The sequence below is a fragment of the Diaporthe citri genome (genome assembly GCF_014595645.1).
Source record: "Diaporthe citri strain NFHF-8-4 chromosome Unknown scaffold_1, whole genome shotgun sequence".
Lineage (NCBI taxonomy): Eukaryota > Fungi > Ascomycota > Sordariomycetes > Diaporthales > Diaporthaceae > Diaporthe > Diaporthe citri.
Genome location: NW_025064846.1, coordinates 6,921,413 through 6,938,329, shown reverse-complemented (window position 1 = coordinate 6,938,329; position 16,917 = coordinate 6,921,413). Strand labels below are relative to the sequence as shown.

The window sequence follows — 16,917 nt, the reverse complement described above, 5'->3', positions numbered from 1 at the left end:
AATCGCAAATAGTCTCGCGCTATCTGGCACACATGGATCCTTCATTCTGAAAGAGGCGCCATCTTCTTGCTTTGCAGCTAGGTCCCCGTCTGGACCGGGTGAGCCGCTCTCAGGTGCCGGATACCAGGTCCTAATCGCTCTCAGACCTCGTGGCCCAAGCTCACGCAACGCTGCACCGACATGAAAATTGTCTTGTCCCTTAAGCACGCTTGAGTCTCTAGCGCTTGCCGCCTTACTAGACGATGGTTGATCCCATCTCATCCGTCTTACGGGTGCCCCGACTCCACTAAGACTGAGCAGGTCGTCCCGAACGTTTGGGTTTGGTCTTACTGATGGCAATAACAATTACGATAATAGAAACATCTCGTATGACCGTACAGGGGGTTGCTGCCTGCAGGGACGCTCCTAGCCAATATGAGCTATCTTCTCACGGTGGCCTCAGCCGGCCGCCACTCTGGAAGCTAAACTTCATATACAAGCGGCTCAGCTTTGCGCCTTACACAACCACCTGACGGATTCCTTCATCTCACTATTGACACTCATCCCAATGTGACCGCAGCCGATGAAGGATGCCATCGGTTTTCGTCTCTACGCAGTCATTGTCAATATGGCGCATCACATATCTTTCCAGGCTGTCGATGGGTGGGCTGTGGAACCCAGATCGGCTGCCTGCACCTGAATAAAGTTTACGAGGTCTTGATGCACCATGATCCGAACTTTGGGACGAGCTGGCCCACATCCCGTCCAGGATCCGAACCCTCGGACGAACTTTGGCCTGGTGGTCTTGGTCGGCCTCGTGGCGGTAGGCCATCCTGGGAGCTAGTTCAGTGTTGTTTCCTTGACAGTGTGTTTCAAGCGGCTGAAAAGAGCCCATGCTTTTCAACCACGCTTCGGCTCCGCTGGCGCCAAAATCCACGGGCCTCGCAACCTAGATCTCGGGGGAGATCCCCTGACTAGTTCCGATCAGCCGGTGCAATGACAGTACTAACGATGACCGCCTGCGTATCCCCAAGGGACTGGTCCGGGCTGCTTGCTTAACTCTGAGCCGTCGTACCTCGAGGAGCCTCCGAATTCTCGGCTCGCGACATACCGTGGACCTTGTACAACGCCATCATACAGCCTTGGGTTTGCTTTCCGCACATTGCTTGTCCCGAGTGACAGTTCTTGTCCCGGTGCCACATTGAAAGATTGAGATCACCAACGGGGCGTTCAAAGCGCAGCCGACTTGACTTCGCCCCAAGTGCTGACCCTCACGTATTCTGCTTCCCTCCTATACCACTCACTAGACTCTTCTGCCTCTAGCTAGCTTCCATACGATCGGGTCCTGCAGTAGCTCTACAGCACCGGCCGAAAAGGAAACAGCTTAGCCGCAAGCCACGGCACTGGCCAGGTGGGACTACACTCCGTCGTATGAGCGTTGTCGATGTTGGACACGAGTAGGATGGATGTGATGGACCAGCAGCCGCATGGCCGCGATGTATGCCAATGCGTATATAAGACCCTCTGCCTTCCATGTCCTCAGCATCATGGAAGAATGGACATCAGGTTTCATTCTTTCTTTCTCTCGCTCATTCGTTTCGTCTCTCATTCGTCCTCTAAATTTCACTATAATCCCAGAGATACACCCGCTTCGTAACTCAATATGGGTTTGTTCGATAACATCTTCGGCACCATCAATGGGGTCATCAACGGGGCCCTCGGCTGGCTCTTTGGCGTGACAGCAGCCCTGGCCCAGTCTGCTACCAACGGAAAATCACTCTTTGGTACTTTGCAGGCGGTTTTGTTTCCGCTTTTCTTGACGAACAATCCTCTACCTAATGGGTTTCCGTGGGGAACCAGAACACCAACCAACACTAGCCCGTACACTCAGTCTCCCAACACCGGTATCATTCGCTCATACGACTTCACTATCAGTCGAGGAATGCTTGCTCCTGACGGGTATCAGAAAGCTGTTCTGCTTGTCAATGGTGCCTTCCCGGGGCCTACCATTGAGGCCAACTGGGGAGATATCATTCAAGTCACCGTCCACAACAACATCACCAAGGACTCCACAGGCGATGCCGAAGGAACAGCTCTGCACTGGCATGGCTTCCTGCAAACCGCAACTCCATGGGAGGACGGTGTGCCCGGAGTTGACCAATGCCCTATTCCACCTGGAAAGAGCTATACCTACCAGTTCAAGGCTGAACTCTACGGAACTACTTGGTACCATTCCCACTACAGGTGAGTCTGGGCTCTGAAACAAGAACATCTCTTTATCTTTCTCAAGCTAGACAACACATGGACGGGCGAGCAATCACTAATCTCAACTTACAGTGCTCAATACTCTGGCGGTGTCACCGGTCCGATGATTATTTACGGCCCCAACCAGAAGAACTATGACATTGACATCGGCCCGGTAATGCTGTCTGACTGGTACCACCCGTCTTATCTGCAGTTGGTACAGCAGACGATGACGCCAAATCAACCGCCGGTTTTCTCTGACAATAACTTGATTAACGGAAAGATGAACTTCGACTGCACCAAGGTTGCTCAGGGAGACAAGTCCAAGTGCACCAACAACGCCGGAGTCAGCAAGTTCAAGTTCACTACCGGCAAGACTCATCGTCTTCGTCTCATCAACAGCGGCTCCGAAGGTGTGCAGCGCTTCTCTATCGATGGCCACAACATGACAGTCATTGCCAACGACTTCGTTGAGGTTAACCCGTATACCACCAAGGTTGTCACGCTTGGAATCGGCCAGCGTGCCGACGTCCTGGTCACCGCGAACGCAGGCAACTCCAAGTCGGCGTTCTGGATCCGTTCCAACATTACCTCGTGCTCTCTGACGAACCAGCCCAACGCCGTCGCTGCGCTCTACTATGACCAAGCAGACACGACCAAGCAGCCAGCATCGCAGGCCTGGAACATTCCTGACCCAGGAAACTGTGCCAACGACGACCTGGCCATCACGACGCCGATGTACAAGATGAAGCCCCCCACGCCTTCCACCACGAACACCTTTGGTGTGAAGCTGTTCCAGAACGCATCCGGTAACACTCTTTGGAGCTTTGACGGCGTCAGCAGCCGCGTTGACTACAACGCCCCGCCCTTGCTGATGGCCAACGCCGGCAACCTGACGTTCCCCACCGAGGCGAACATCCGGAACATCGGCACCAACTCGAGCGTGAGGATCATTGTTCAAAATGACACTCCTGCCGCGTAAGTTCTCCCTGGTCTCCTCCCCACGGCCCCTGCTCCATCTAGTTCCCTGTCCTGAACAATGCTAACTTGACTCCGCAGCCACCCCATCCATCTCCACGGCTACAACATGTACGTCCTCTCCGAGGGCGCAGGGACCTGGAATGGAGTCGTCGTGAACCCCGACAACCCGCAGCGCCGTGACGTCCAGCAGGTGCGGGCCAACGGGTACATTGTGGTGCAGTTCGACCCGGATCACGCGGGAGTCTGGCCATTCCAGTGAGTATCCACCCCTATCTTGAGAGATCACTCGCCTTGTTATGACCTAAGTGGGCCCCTGCTGACATGACAACAGCTGCCACATCGCATGGCACGCGTCCGCCGGCTTCTTCCTGCAGTTCCTCGTGCAGCCGGACCAGGTCAAGAAGCTGCCCATCCCGCAGAAGGTCGCCCAGACCTGTAGGGACTGGAGCGCCTTCACGGCTACGGACATCCCTGAGCAGATTGACAGTGGTGTATAAAACCCTGGAGCCTCTTTACCGCTAGCTATGACCAAGCCGAAAGATCTCAAGCACACACAGTGCACTTCTGCTTCTGTTCTATTGAAATTTTGTTTTCTCCCGTTCTATTAAAATGATGTTAGAGCTTTTCTTGTACCACTTACTCACAGATAGGGAGGCGTTGGGAAGCACGCTAAGTGTTGTATTATATGGACTTGTTGGGATTAATTGCATAATAAATAACTGTATTTACAACTACACAAAAACAGGCCATAAGGTAGCTAGACCTTTGAAGCTATGAACTGCGCCCCTGCCTTCGCGTCGATCTGGTAGTTCGTGTGCGGCGGGAGAACGAGAATCCCACCCTCGCAGATGTTGTCGCCCTCGTGGCAGATAATCTTGACCTTGGAGCTGGGAATGGATCCTACTGGGTCGCCGTCGTTCGGGTCGCCGTAGATCAGGACTACGCGCAGACACCGTGCGGTTAGCGGCTGGGGAACAGAAGGTGGGGAAAAGACATAAAGACTCACCGGCTGCAACCTTGTTGACAACAGCCTGGTTGGACGTCAGGAGGTTCGCGGCGTTGTGGACGAGCTGGCCGCCCTGGCTGTAGCCCGACAGCACGATCTTGGTGTTGGGGCACTGCGTGCTTGCCTGTCCGGACGGGTTAGCAGTCACGTTTTCTCCCCGGTGGTGAGGCTCACAGGTGGGGCTTGCCCTGGTGGTCAGGTTCGCCATGAGCTGGCTTCCCGCTGCGTCACCGCCCGCGAGGAACCCGAAGATGTCGGCGGGGTAGGTCACGCCCTGGACGGCCAGGTTGCTCGCGCCGATGATGGACGACAGGTTGTTCATCATGAGGGGCCCGACGTCGCCGGCCGCGCCGATGTTGCCGCTCTGTGTTGTTCCTCGAGCATCTGTAGTGTGTTAGACACTTGTTCCAACTGCCGGAGTACTGGCCTCCTGTTGACCGTTTTTAAGGAAGAAATGAGACCCCGTGAAAGGGCCAGGCTTGTACATACAAATGAGGGTGACGGCACGGCAGGGCGTGCCGTCAGTGAGCTCGTTGGCTGTGCCCGCATAGGCAGTTGCGGCGAGGCTTATGTCGGAGGGGGCCTCGGTTGAGGTGAGCAGGCCCGGGTAGGAGTCTAGCTCAGTGATGGGCACGCCCTCGGCTGGGATGTCTGTGGCGGGGATGGCAGCCGAGACTGCCAGTCTGGCCGAGGCGACGGCGGCGAGGACGGCTGAGACCCTCATGTTGACTTTGGTTCTGGGGGATGGGGCGGACAAGAGAGTGTAGTCCAACTGCCAGCAGGAGTCCTCGCGATAGGTACTCAGGCGCCCGGGGAGTCAGCGACTTGCTGAGATTGCTGAGCTTGACGGTGATGAGCACCCAGAGGCCCTGAGCTGCTGAAGTCTCCGGAGGAAGTGGAGCCCTTTATGTGTGTCTGGGCTCTCTGACATCCTTCGCAGGCTGCCCCACCGACAGTGAGATTTCTGAATATTCTCGAGATGCTAAGTGCAATCCCATGAACCTCCCCACAGCGGTAAATCCCATCTTCCCGGGTCTCGGGCGGAGCTAGGCAGGCCGGTAGGGGTCCCCAAGGTGTGTGAGGGCAGCTCGCCTGCCCCTTTTGGCAATGTGCCCAGGACATCCCAGGTTGCCATTGGGTGAGGCTTAAAATTGCCAAGGGGAAGTGCCAGAGAAGATGTAACGGCCACGTTGGGGTTTTGTGGCGGCGGGCCGGCTCCACTTGGATCTGGTGATCTGGTTTTGTCAATAGTCGCCGTGCCATGGCCGGGCGACGTTGCGGAGTTGGTCACATTGGATCCTGTTCCTGGCTCCGATTACATGACCGATCTTCCTGCCGAGGCCCAGTCGACGCCGAGACCAACGGCGGAGTCGAACCTGATTAGGCACAGGCGCTGTCCATATCTGGGCATCACAGTCGTCAAAGCTGCAACTTGGTTTGGCCTTGGGTCCAGGCTGTGCCACGAATGGACTGACGCCTGTGGTGGTTTCAGGCAGCCCGACTGGCTCGGTCTGAACAGGGTTGGCGCTGTCACAGATCTAGTGGATCTGCGCTGTCTCTGGTTCGCGTGCAGTTCGTCCCTAGTTGCGGTACCACAGCACCTGCAAGTGCCGATTCCTTCCGTGCTGCACGGTAGCATTCTTCTGGAAGGTCGTTCGTGCGTCCCCCTCGGCACGGTGAGCTCTCCCCCCTCACTCCTCCCGGCCGTCACACCCATATCCGGACACACGAGACGCTCTGCACAGCAGTACACAGCAGCACACAGCAGTACAGTATCACGGGTGGACGAGTGAGGTCGGATTTGAGTTGGCGGGTCCGTGGGTTCCACAATACGAGAGACCCCACGTTCCCGATCACAGTGGTAGCGAGCCGGTGGGTGCCCACCAGCGAGCGTTGCTGTGGGTCTGGGGTGATGCCCGGCCTCCACGTCTGCACCTGCAGTCACCCCCGATGACTGCGAGACCTTGGGGGGGCCCCGACAGAGCCTTGGAAGCCATCAGACGCACACGTGTGCGCACACTGACCCCGTCGACAGCTCGATCTTTTTGCCCACGGCAGCGGCATCCGCGCAGACCCGGTACCGAGGCACCCGCCTCGAGGTTGCTGCAGTAGCGCCGGCGCCTGAAGACGAGATGAGAAGTCACGGGATGACAGGTCCGTCCTGTTGCTCGCCCGCATGCACGAGGGCAGGGAACAGCGAGGGGAAGACGTCGACGTTACCAGTCTCGAGTCTCAAGCCCTGGCTTCCATGCCACGAACACGACTCTTGCGCCGAGTTAGTGCCGTGCTGAAAACCCATCCAATTCCGAGGTTCAACTGGCAACCTCCCTTGGACACGAAGGTGGAGCGAGGATACCAGCCGGTGTGCCGAAGCGCGGGACGTCTCCTCGCCTTGTGGGGCCAACTCGCTGTCTGCGAGGTTCAACAAGACTCTGGCCTGCGACGCGTTCGAATACATCGCCGGCTAGTGCTTCCCCTTGTCCAGCACAACAGCATCTGGTCCATTGGAGGCAGTTCCCACTCTCTTGCTGCAGGTCTCCAAAGGTCCTGGTCACAGACCCAGAGTGCTGGCAGGGGTCCGAAGCCATGGACGTCGACAGCCTTGAAGCACTTGGGTACGGACGTGTTGGTCCTGGGATCCGAGGTACGCTTGAGGTATATGATATATCACTGGAAGATTCGCGTTAGCCGTGGGTACTGTCTCATTTGTTATACTCTGGTTCATCACTACAACAGAAGCTTCCATCCCGACCAGTTTACCATCTAGCCACATCGGTATCATTCTAGCCCCGTGTTTTGACCCTGAGCACCCGCTATCGGACGAGCTAAGACATATGTTGCGCCTGGCTCAGCAATGCCGAATTGCTCTGTAAACAATGTCTTCCATCGCTAACTGTCTCGACGCATTCCTTTATCAATACTTGTCGCATATGGGATTCAAGGACCAGCCAAACCCGTCGTCGTTATATCGGTGTCTTCGGATAGACTTGGTGGATATGGGCTACAGTTCAGAGCAGTAATGCTCTCGTCCATGCCGGGCCCTCCGTGCGCCGATAAAGTCAATAACGAGGTCGGCACGTGGTCGTGAAAGTCATCCACAGCGTTGTTGGAGCTGCCTGCGACGTCGTAGTATCTGTCCGGGACATCGTTGGATTCCTTCGCAGCGACGCTGGATCCGTCGTTGGATCCGTCTGCGGCATTGTTTAGCCCGTCGGGGGCAACGCCGAACTTGTCCAGAGCGTCTTCAACCCGATTCGGGGCGTCGTCCGGGGCGCCGTCGTGAACGAGATTACTTTCAGACTTCGTTCTGAACAGAGAAGCTCCCGAGTCAGCAGGTACGAACTGGAGGAATTCTTCTCTCGGACTGCAGTGGAGGGACAACAATACTTGGAAGATCCAACCTGGGCATCGACCGAAGACCCAGTCCCGACTCCATCCTCGGATGGAGAAAGCATTTCGTCCCGCTTCCCGGCCATGTGCTTCCAGGCCATGTATTGTTCTGCCTCCACCACTCCGCGGTCTCTCAACTCGGCCCCAGTGACACCTGCGCGCGTCCTTCGGGTGTTTTCCCCTACAATATCGGGGTCGGGAACCGAAGTGTCAAAGGCTGATTCAGGCTGTACGCGTGTTCTATGAGGGATCAGTCAGCCACGGCCTGGGATGGCTTCCCAGGGGCGACGCGGAGGGGTGGCATAAAACACCTGTGTGAGAACGTTGTGCGACCAAGCGCTTGGGGGCCAGACGCCCCAGAACCTTCTTCACGCGACATTTTGGTATGACGAAGATCAGTGTACAGCTCGTACTAGAGATCCCTGATATGGCTGCTGGTTTTGGCTCGTGCTTGCTGTCGCTCGGGAATCACTGACCATAGCAGTCAGAGTTTTGGAGGGAGTAGTTGAGGAGGAAGCAACCGCGGCAGAGTTTTCCAGCTCCCTTTATGTCCCTCATGCAGCATCCATCTATTTCGAAACAGCCTGCCACAAGATTGACTGACCACAATGATAGGGAGCTCCAATGCAGAGCCGGGCGGCTCGAGTACGTTCAGATCTCTGACGGCTGCGCTTGACAGCGCGCCAAGCGGGCGGACACTACCCCTGGAAGAAGCACCAAACAAGGCAACCAAAATATGCCTTTTTTGGGTAGGCCCGGGGATCACAGAATTGTGAGCCCTTGACGCGGATAACTCCCCATGGGTCACATATTTGGTCGACGTGGCAGCCGCTGGGGGCTCCGCTCCACCTTACGGTCTGAAGATCTTCGAGGCGGATTCGCAACCGCAGACCGCTCCCGAGGAGCTACATGGTGAGCGTGAAGCCTCGAGAACAAGGGGATATGACGAACTTCACGCGCCGGCTGTTGTGTGGACGGTTCCGACACCGAGGTTTCCATGCATACCTGGGCCCAGAGGGGCGTGGAGTTGGCTGCATCCTGCCCCTGCACCTGATTGGGACCATGAAAACGTGGTCCCAAGCACACACAGCATGGTAGCACACACACCATCGACTTGCTGGTTGGGACCATAAAGAATGGTCCCAGTCACTCACATCATGTTCGTATACATGCGCTTCTGTGGTGCCGCGAACTGGGTTTCATGTTCCCAAGCACACATTGCATGGTCACATGCAAGGGCTTCCGCAGTGCTTAGGACAGCATTTCATGTTCCCAAGCACACCCATCATGGCCATATGCAGGCGTATTCTTGGTGCTTGGGACAGCATTCTGTTTCCCCAGGTGCTTGCATATGGTCGGTCTATGGCGTCTCAGAGCAGATCCGGGATGCATTACCGTCTCGCCCCGGCTGCTGGAGACATGCACGTAATGGACCTCTGCAACGGCTGGCCCCGTGCTCCAATCACATCCATATTCACCGTAGAAAACCACGTGTGGAAAAACGGCATGGCCCTTTGTTTCCGACCGGGCTCAGGGGAGCTGATCCTGCCGACGATTCCTGGTCAAAACGAGAGGAAGATTTTTTCAAGGCAGGTTCAGTCGATCTCCCTGCCCAGGGCGAGGAAGACCCTGGTCACCCACAGCCTGATTGTGAAGCATTTGTCGTGGACGGCTTTACGTCTTTTGTTGAAAGGCCTGTTCAACGCGAGGGCGTATTGTTGACGCCATTGTCGCAAATGTGACGGATCTCATCCCGAGGAGACCAGGAGTCTGTGACCGCTTCGAGTTTCTGTGGGCGGTTTGATCATCCGCAAGACAATTTCTACGGGGCTGCTGAGCACGCTCACATACGCCTGCTCATTCACTGAACGACGACAGTCCGGCTGGCAATCACTGCAGCTGCTGGGCTGCATTTTGGCCCCCAGCTGAGGCAGATCCCAGCAGCACCTGTTGGGATGTCAAGGCACGCCACGGCAAGAGCCCACTGTTGGGTCCCCCCCGAACAAAACAGGGAAATCAGTTCCAACAGCTTGCGGCTCACCGCCGTTTAGACGCCTATTTCTGTAATGTTCTTGCCCATTTCTTGGATTGCCAGTAGCTTTCAATAGTCCGATCAACCTTGTCCCTGACCGACTACCACGTGGCTGCCGACCACCCTGGACCAAGATCCCCTTCCTTTCGCTCGTGATCTACGCCATGGTTGCCGCATTTATCCACCTCAACCAAGCTCCAGCCAAGGTGTGGCCTGGTTCCTAATACCAGCGATCAATGTGGCCGGAGCCTTGTCATTGAACGGATCCCCGTACGGGTCCCCGGAAGGATTGCCGGGCGAGTCGGTCACTACCAGCCGCACTGACAAGCAGGCGCGGAATGACTCTTGACACAATAAGAAAGTGCTCGAATAAAGTTCTCTCCTTGACATGCAGTACTTTTCTGTATTGCATATGAGGGAACAGAAGCCTACTGAGCATCTGTATCACTGCAATGCCCCAAGGCACCACGCGGCGTAAAAGGGGCGCCTTCAGTGTTCGCGTCCCCGCCGGTTCTACGGCGGAGCTTGAAGTAAACACAGCAATTCCTTCCACGCCATTCAGCCCATGGAACCCATGCCTGACGACCAATTTATATGCGTCCAGTTCTCGTAAACAACAGGATGTAATCTGCCACAGACTAGCGGGGTGGTGGACCAATTTGCGGCCGATCCCGTATACAAATTGAGCCAGATCGGGTATTGACATGTCGGATTCGACCCTCAACTGCTGCTGAGACCAATTGAAGATCATGCCTCGATCATAATGGTCCCATTTTCTTGGGTGAGACGAGGTGCCTCTTCGCTCACCTCACAGGGCCCACGACAGCGTGCACTCTCTCAACTAAAAGCCATAGAAGCGTGAGTCCTTGTCCGTGTCTGTGCCATAGACGATAGAGAAGCAGGGAAGATTCTGGTTCGCAGCCACTGTGATCCGAGGTACTGCATTGTGTACGCCAAATGTCTCGAAAGCGCGACGTCGATGAAGCGCGCGTGTGTGGGGTCAGTCCAGCTCATATCTCTACAATAACGCGGCCTTTAAGGGTCGCATAGGATCTCGAAGCACGAAAGAAAAAGAGGTTGGGGGGGGGGGACAAAAAAGTGACGAAGGGCACGTCTGAATCACGACACATACTCAGTAAGACTTCGGCAGGTTGTGACTGCGGAATAGATGGCAAGCTGGCCGAACTGCCGGCTATTTGCCGTCTGACAGCGGGATCTCGAACCAGGACAGACCTCACACTAGGACTGGCCCGTCAAAATACCTAAGAGGTGCCAGGAATGGTATCAGTCGCTGTATACAAACAGTCCGGCCTAGCAGCTTCTCAGACTGGTGGGTAGCTGCAGCTCGGAGTTGTCGCTTAGGATGGGAGAGCTGCCGTCCATATCCCAGCGACGCGTGGTGCTGGCGGGCTTACCGCTTGGCCGTAGGATTTTCGCTCTAACCGGAGCTGGCGTCAGCTGGAGTCCCCCCGGCAGACATGATACGTTGCGGCTGAGCAAGAACTTCACCGGATCACCATTTCTCCCCATATTCATGACGAATTCCCGCAACCCGGCCGGCCTCACTGGGCTGCTGTTGAGAACGGCGCGATGCGGCTGCTCAATACCAGAACACTGGAGTTCAGGGAATCCCATGGACCCAAGACCGTCAAGTACGCCGTGTTAAGCCACACTTGGACCGACGGCGAGGAGATCGGCTACCGGGATTTCCTTGACCTGAACCCGGCATGGACCACCAAATCCGGCTTCCAAAAGGTGCAAGGGGCATGCAGGACAGCACTCGCAGACGGGGTGGAGTGGATATGGATTGATACGATCTGCATCGACAAGTCCAGCTCGGCAGAGCTATCCGAAGCCATCAACTCGATGTACGCATGGTATCAAGAGGCAAGCGTCTGCTATGCCTACCTGTCAGACGTGCCAGACATTGAGCCCTCAGAGCGCGATTCACTTCGGCACTTTCGCGAGAGCCGGTGGTTCACCAGAGGGTGGACGCTCCAAGAGCTAATTGCACCACGGGGGGTTATATTCTTCTCCCATTCCTGGAAGAAGATCGGCTATAGGTCTGACAAGTTTCTACTCGGCACGGTGTCCGGGATAACTGGGGTACCTACATCAATCCTGACGGGAAGGGAGACCCTGCACCAGATCAGCCTTGCTAAGAAAATGTCATGGGCTGCAAGACGGGTGACTACACGCGTCGAAGACATGGCCTATTGTCTTCTGGGCATCTTCGATGTCAACATGCCTCTTCTCTATGGAGAAGGTACCAAGGCTTTTACCAGGTTGCAGGAAGAGATCATCAAAACGTCCAACGACCACACCATATTCTGCTGGACTCGCGACAAGAAGGCAAATGTACCAGCAGACTGGACGAGCATGCTGGCCCCTTCACCACTGGCTTTCGCCGACTCGGGAGACTTCATCCCTGTCGACGCCTGGGAGAACCCCGTGCCATATCCCATGACGAACCTTGGACTTTCGATTCACCTGCCACTTATCTATACCTTGACGCAGATGTTTGTCGTCCTTGATGCGGGGCTGTCAAGCGGAAGCCGCGGTGCAAGGGCTTGCATTGCTATGCAGCGCGCCACACAGAGAAGGACCGCGACAAACATACTGTACCGGTCCAGGTTCTTCGAGTCGGTCATGATGCTGTCCGCCGAAGCGACGGATAGGAGGGAGGGCCATGACCTAGTCATCCGGTCCCGGCACATCCTTCACACAGATTTCGATGGGCCATATCTAGCTCTTCCCGAACGCCGGTTCAAGCATGGTGTTATGCTCTTTGTCCACCCCACCGCACGACAGCTGCTCTACCCTGGAAGACACGGCATGCCCTTGGGGTCGATGGGTTACGATATAGAAAGTCACCCCTCGGGGGTGTTTGACGCCAACACGGCCATCCTGAGACTACCGGCCTTCGACGGTGGAAGCGCCCTTCTGACGTCCGGGCTATTGCGTATATGCTTCAAGTCGCCTCAGGACCATGACTTGTATCTATTCTTCGGTGTTGTTTCCACCCTGGGCGGGAAAGAAGTCTGGCGCTGCAATGTCCACTTCGTGGACGAAATGCACGACTTCCTCACGCACGCGATGGAACACACCGAGCGGCAAAGACGCGGGGACCGAGGAGTCAGCGCTGAAGAAGTCCATCAGTATCTGCGGCTGGAGGCATGGATGGACGAGTGCGAGGAACTACGGGCCCATACCTCGGACGAATCGCTCTATGTCTCGATAGGCGGACAGCTGCCCGGCGAGGTGGGGACGGACCTCAGGGCTGCTTTGCTCTCCGGGTCTGAGGCCTCGCCACATCCGAGACCGCTCTTCGACGACAGAAGCGTTGATGACGAGCACGAAGATGAGGATTTTGTCGAGGTCGAAGAAGACGACAGCCAGGATGCCACGTGCGATGATGACGATGCAAATGAGAGCCCAATAAGCTCATACTATATATCATCTGGCATATCGAGGGCGGAGACACTAAATCATTCCCAATGAAAGTGCTCTCTCTCTCTCATTGTCGTTTTCGCCATATCGGCTTTCTTCCCAAGTCTCTGTGCACAACAGAAATAGCTTGTCCTTCGATCGGTTATAGTGAGCACAAGACAGGAAACCAAACCAGCAGCGCTTAGCAGGTTTGGTACCAAGTCAAACCCGGTCTAAGTTTATGAACCACTCGATGATACCCTGGAGAGCTGCTACAGGATTCTGATGTGTCTGCTGAGCCGAGCTATTCGTAGCAACCCTATACTCCTTGGCTCGAATACTGAGGGCGCGATGTCTTCTACCAATCAATCTTAGATGAGCCACTCCAGTTCGTTTTCCACTTCTTCGCAGTCACAACGCGTTTGGAACACGACTTTGCACAAGAGCGGTGCCGCCACGACACGTGAAGGAGCTAGTGTTGCATGCTGGCCGGATTTGTACTGGATTGAGACGATCATTGTGGAATTTGCTTTTGCAAAGAGCGATAAAGAGTGGTGGAAGGGACGGAGAAGCATTCTGGCCAATGATGTATTCAAGCCCCGACATGTTTCCTGAAACCCAGTGTCTGAGGCCGGCTGCCGCCTTCAGAAGATGCATGTAGCCGATGTGCCATCTTGTGCAGCTGCTCCACGCACGACGCTATTGGCTTTCGAGCCACTGTAGAGACGAGAGATTCGACCGTTTGACTCTATGCATTCAAAAGTACGATGCCTTCGTTTGTCTTCGTTTGATTACAATCTGCCTGCAAATCCCTGTGTGCATACTATCAGTTGGAATGGCGATAGTTCCATATTTTCAAGGCATTTCTTAACTCTCTGTCTTCATATGCAACCATTTGGTTTTTGTTTTGGCTGCGTTTGCAACCAAGGGACGGGCACGAGCAGCTGCAGGAGGCCTACCACGGAACGGCAAGCCAATAGCATTGCATGATACCCCTGTGTGAGGCCCACCGAATTCACAACCAACAACACCTCAGCCATCGGTGCAAGCACCGCCATCCTGCAAGGCGCTTTAGACAAAGAGGATTAAATGATTGAGAATCAACCTCATGCAATACGAACCGATGTCAAGGGCCTGGCGCATTCTTTGGGCAGAAATATTGTTGCACATGTATAAAACTCGGAAGACAACCCACCTTGCTACTCCTGAAGTTCTCGAGTGCTTCCTGTCTCTCCTCAAACACCCCTTCTTCACGTTTGTACCGCTTTCTTTCACACACTAGCACATCCTCGGTTCCTCATCCGGCCCAAAGACTGCTTCAAAATGGGCAGTACAACCCAAACGGACAACCCAATGGAGGGCCTCGGAAACCAGGCGCTCTTGGACAAGATCGACAGACTCAGAGAGCTCAATGTCGGTTCCATCGTCTCCCTGCCTCAGCTCATTGTCGTGGGGGACCAGTCTTCTGGCAAGAGCTCGGTTCTTGAGAGCCTCACTGGTTTCTCATTTCCCCGGGCTGCTGGTCTATGTACAAGATATGCCACGCAGATCACCTGTCGGCGAGAGCCAAAGTGTAGTGTCTCGATCACTATCATCCCTCGCCCGAACGCCAATGACATTGTCAAGCAAAGACTGCGACAGTTCCATCGCTGTCTCGACGAGATGGACGCACAGGATCTTGCGGACATCTTCGAGGATGCAAACCGTGCGATGGGCATACGGTCCAGTGCTGAACCTATCGATGGTTCAAACGATGGCTCAATCACGTTCAGTGAGGACATCTTGAAAATCGAGATCAACGGTCCGGATCAACCGGGTCTGACAGTCATCGACGTGCCGGGTATCTTTCGCACACCAACCCCCGGCCTGACCACTGACAGTGACATCACATTGGTCACATCCATGGTCAAACGCTACATGAATGATTCCAGGACGATCATTCTGGCAGTGATACCGTGCAATGTTGATATCGCCACCCAGGGGATTCTCAGGCTTGCTAAAGACGCGGACCCCAACGGCTCCAGGACCATGGGAGTTCTGACCAAGCCAGATCTCGCGCCAGAGCGAGCGATGCAGCAGAACATTTTGGACCTTATTCAAGGAAGGCGTCAGGATCTGAAGCTGGGTTATTGTGTGGTGAAGAACCGTGGGGGTGACGACGAGAGTTCCTCCCTACAGAAGAGAGACGAAGAGGAGAGGGCTTTCTTCCGACAGGAGCCTTGGGCGTCGGTTGCGTCGACAAGGCGACTGGGGAGCGGTGACCTCAAGACGATCCTACGGAATCTCCTCATGGATATCTCGAAGAAAGAATTTCCCATTGTCAAGAAAGGTGTGTTAACTCTGTCTCAATTCCTATGTTCCAGCCACTCATTCTCATCTCAATAGAAATCGCCAAGAAGCTTTCCGAGTGCGGCAAGAGAATGGAGGCCATGGGCCCTTCAAGGGGCGATGAGAAATCCCAAAGAGCCTACCTGGGAAAGCTCGCAGCCAGCTTCGAGAGGATAGTGGGCTACTCGCTCAACGCCTACTACACCGAGGACCAGATATTCGACGACAGGCTAGAAATGAGACTTATCACGAGGATCATCAGTCTGAACGAGGTCTTCTCTGAGATATTCTCTCAGAGAGGCCACACCCGACACTTTGAGCAATCCCACGAGAAAGACAATCATAGCAATCAGTCACAAAGCCAACTGCCGGAGATTGACTTCGAAATACCGAATGCTGTCCTTGATCTCGAGGACATAATCCGTCCAGAGCGTTTCCAGTGCCCGGAGCCGTCGGATGACTCCCTCATCGAGCACATCGAGGACATCTTCCGGAAGAGCCGCGGACCTGAATTGGGCACAGTGAGTATGACAGAAATTCTTGATAATGATCACATACTAATGGTCTGTAGTTTGGCGGCGCTGTGCTGGCCACTACTTTCAAGGAGCAGTCCAGGCGCTGGGAGGATCTTGTCATGTCCCACGTCAGTGATGCCATCGCGCTGGTGCACCATTTCATTGCCGAGTTGCTCATCCATACATGTGCCGACAACAAGCAAGTGATGGAACAGCTATGGGACAATGTCCTCCTCGAAAAGCTGCAACAGTCATATAAACGCAGCATGCATCATGCGAAATTCCTCTTGGACGTCGAGCGCGAGGGAAAGCCCACCACCTACAACCACTACTTCAACGCCGAGCTCCAGAAGGGCCAAGGGAAGCGACTCCAGAAATCCCTCGACAGCCTGGCCATAGATGGAGGGGACTTGCAGGGACCAGTGATTAGGCTGGCATCACTCGGTAGCATAAACATCACCAGGTCGAACCCGGAACAAGTGCGCGAACACCTCCATGACATACTGGAGAGCTACTACAAGGTCTCTGTCAAGCGTTTTGTGGATGTCATCTGCCAGCAGGTAATCGACCACTTCCTCCTCAACGGCAAAGACAGCCCACTTCATGTCTTCAGCACAGATCTGGTCTTCGACCTCAGCGCCGACGCGCTAGAGATGGTTGCAGGCGAGGACCAGGTTACAAAGCAGGAGAGAGAGCGACTAAGGAGGGAAATGGAAAGTCTGGAGGCAGCAATGCAGGTCCTGCGTGGATGAGTACACATTTTTCTTGGTACAGATGCATACATGAGAACAGAACATTTCAATTTCCTTTGGTACAAGGTCTGGTAGTCTGCGCAGTCTTTCTGGGAACGTTCAAGAAGGACATTCGCCCATGTTTCGTGCTTCAATAGCGGCCCACAAATTTATGATCCTTATCAAATCCTGATGCTTATATGATTGCCACTGGCTGAATAGAAATTGAGTTGGATGGACTTTTGAAACAGATAGATTTCCTTGGTCTTTAATTGACTTTGG

General features: G+C 54.9%; 5 protein-coding genes across 5 annotated transcripts; 3 read left to right on the top strand and 2 right to left on the bottom strand.

Annotated features, from left to right (window-relative positions):
* Window positions 1-1,642: 1,642 nt before the first annotated feature.
* INS49_001834 (uncharacterized protein) lies at window positions 1,643-3,701 on the top strand (the record flags this gene model as incomplete). Its single annotated transcript, XM_043162655.1, has 5 exons — window positions 1,643-1,763; window positions 1,950-2,223; window positions 2,317-3,201; window positions 3,283-3,459; window positions 3,536-3,701. 5 exons carry the CDS (start codon window positions 1,643-1,645, stop codon window positions 3,699-3,701), a joined length of 1,623 nt encoding a protein of 540 aa, XP_043031161.1.
* Window positions 3,702-3,961: 260 nt separating this feature from the next.
* Window positions 3,962-4,934, bottom strand: INS49_001833 (uncharacterized protein; the record flags this gene model as incomplete). The annotated part of the gene is made up of 3 exons (XM_043162654.1): window positions 3,962-4,143; window positions 4,211-4,594; window positions 4,700-4,934. The coding sequence occupies 3 exons, from the start codon at window positions 4,932-4,934 to the stop codon at window positions 3,962-3,964; spliced, it is 801 nt and encodes a 266-aa protein (XP_043031160.1).
* Window positions 4,935-7,147: 2,213 nt separating this feature from the next.
* On the bottom strand, window positions 7,148-7,979 carry INS49_001832 (uncharacterized protein; the record flags this gene model as incomplete). The annotated part of the gene is made up of 3 exons (XM_043162653.1): window positions 7,148-7,517; window positions 7,598-7,840; window positions 7,924-7,979. The coding sequence occupies 3 exons, from the start codon at window positions 7,977-7,979 to the stop codon at window positions 7,148-7,150; spliced, it is 669 nt and encodes a 222-aa protein (XP_043031159.1).
* Window positions 7,980-11,222: 3,243 nt separating this feature from the next.
* Window positions 11,223-13,133, top strand: INS49_001831 (uncharacterized protein; the record flags this gene model as incomplete). Its single annotated transcript, XM_043162652.1, has 1 exon — window positions 11,223-13,133. One exon carries the CDS (start codon window positions 11,223-11,225, stop codon window positions 13,131-13,133), a length of 1,911 nt encoding a protein of 636 aa, XP_043031158.1.
* A 1,251-nt stretch (window positions 13,134-14,384) lies between these two features.
* Window positions 14,385-16,656, top strand: INS49_001830 (uncharacterized protein; the record flags this gene model as incomplete). Its single annotated transcript, XM_043162651.1, has 3 exons — window positions 14,385-15,390; window positions 15,447-15,910; window positions 15,961-16,656. 3 exons carry the CDS (start codon window positions 14,385-14,387, stop codon window positions 16,654-16,656), a joined length of 2,166 nt encoding a protein of 721 aa, XP_043031157.1.
* Window positions 16,657-16,917: the final 261 nt, after the last annotated feature.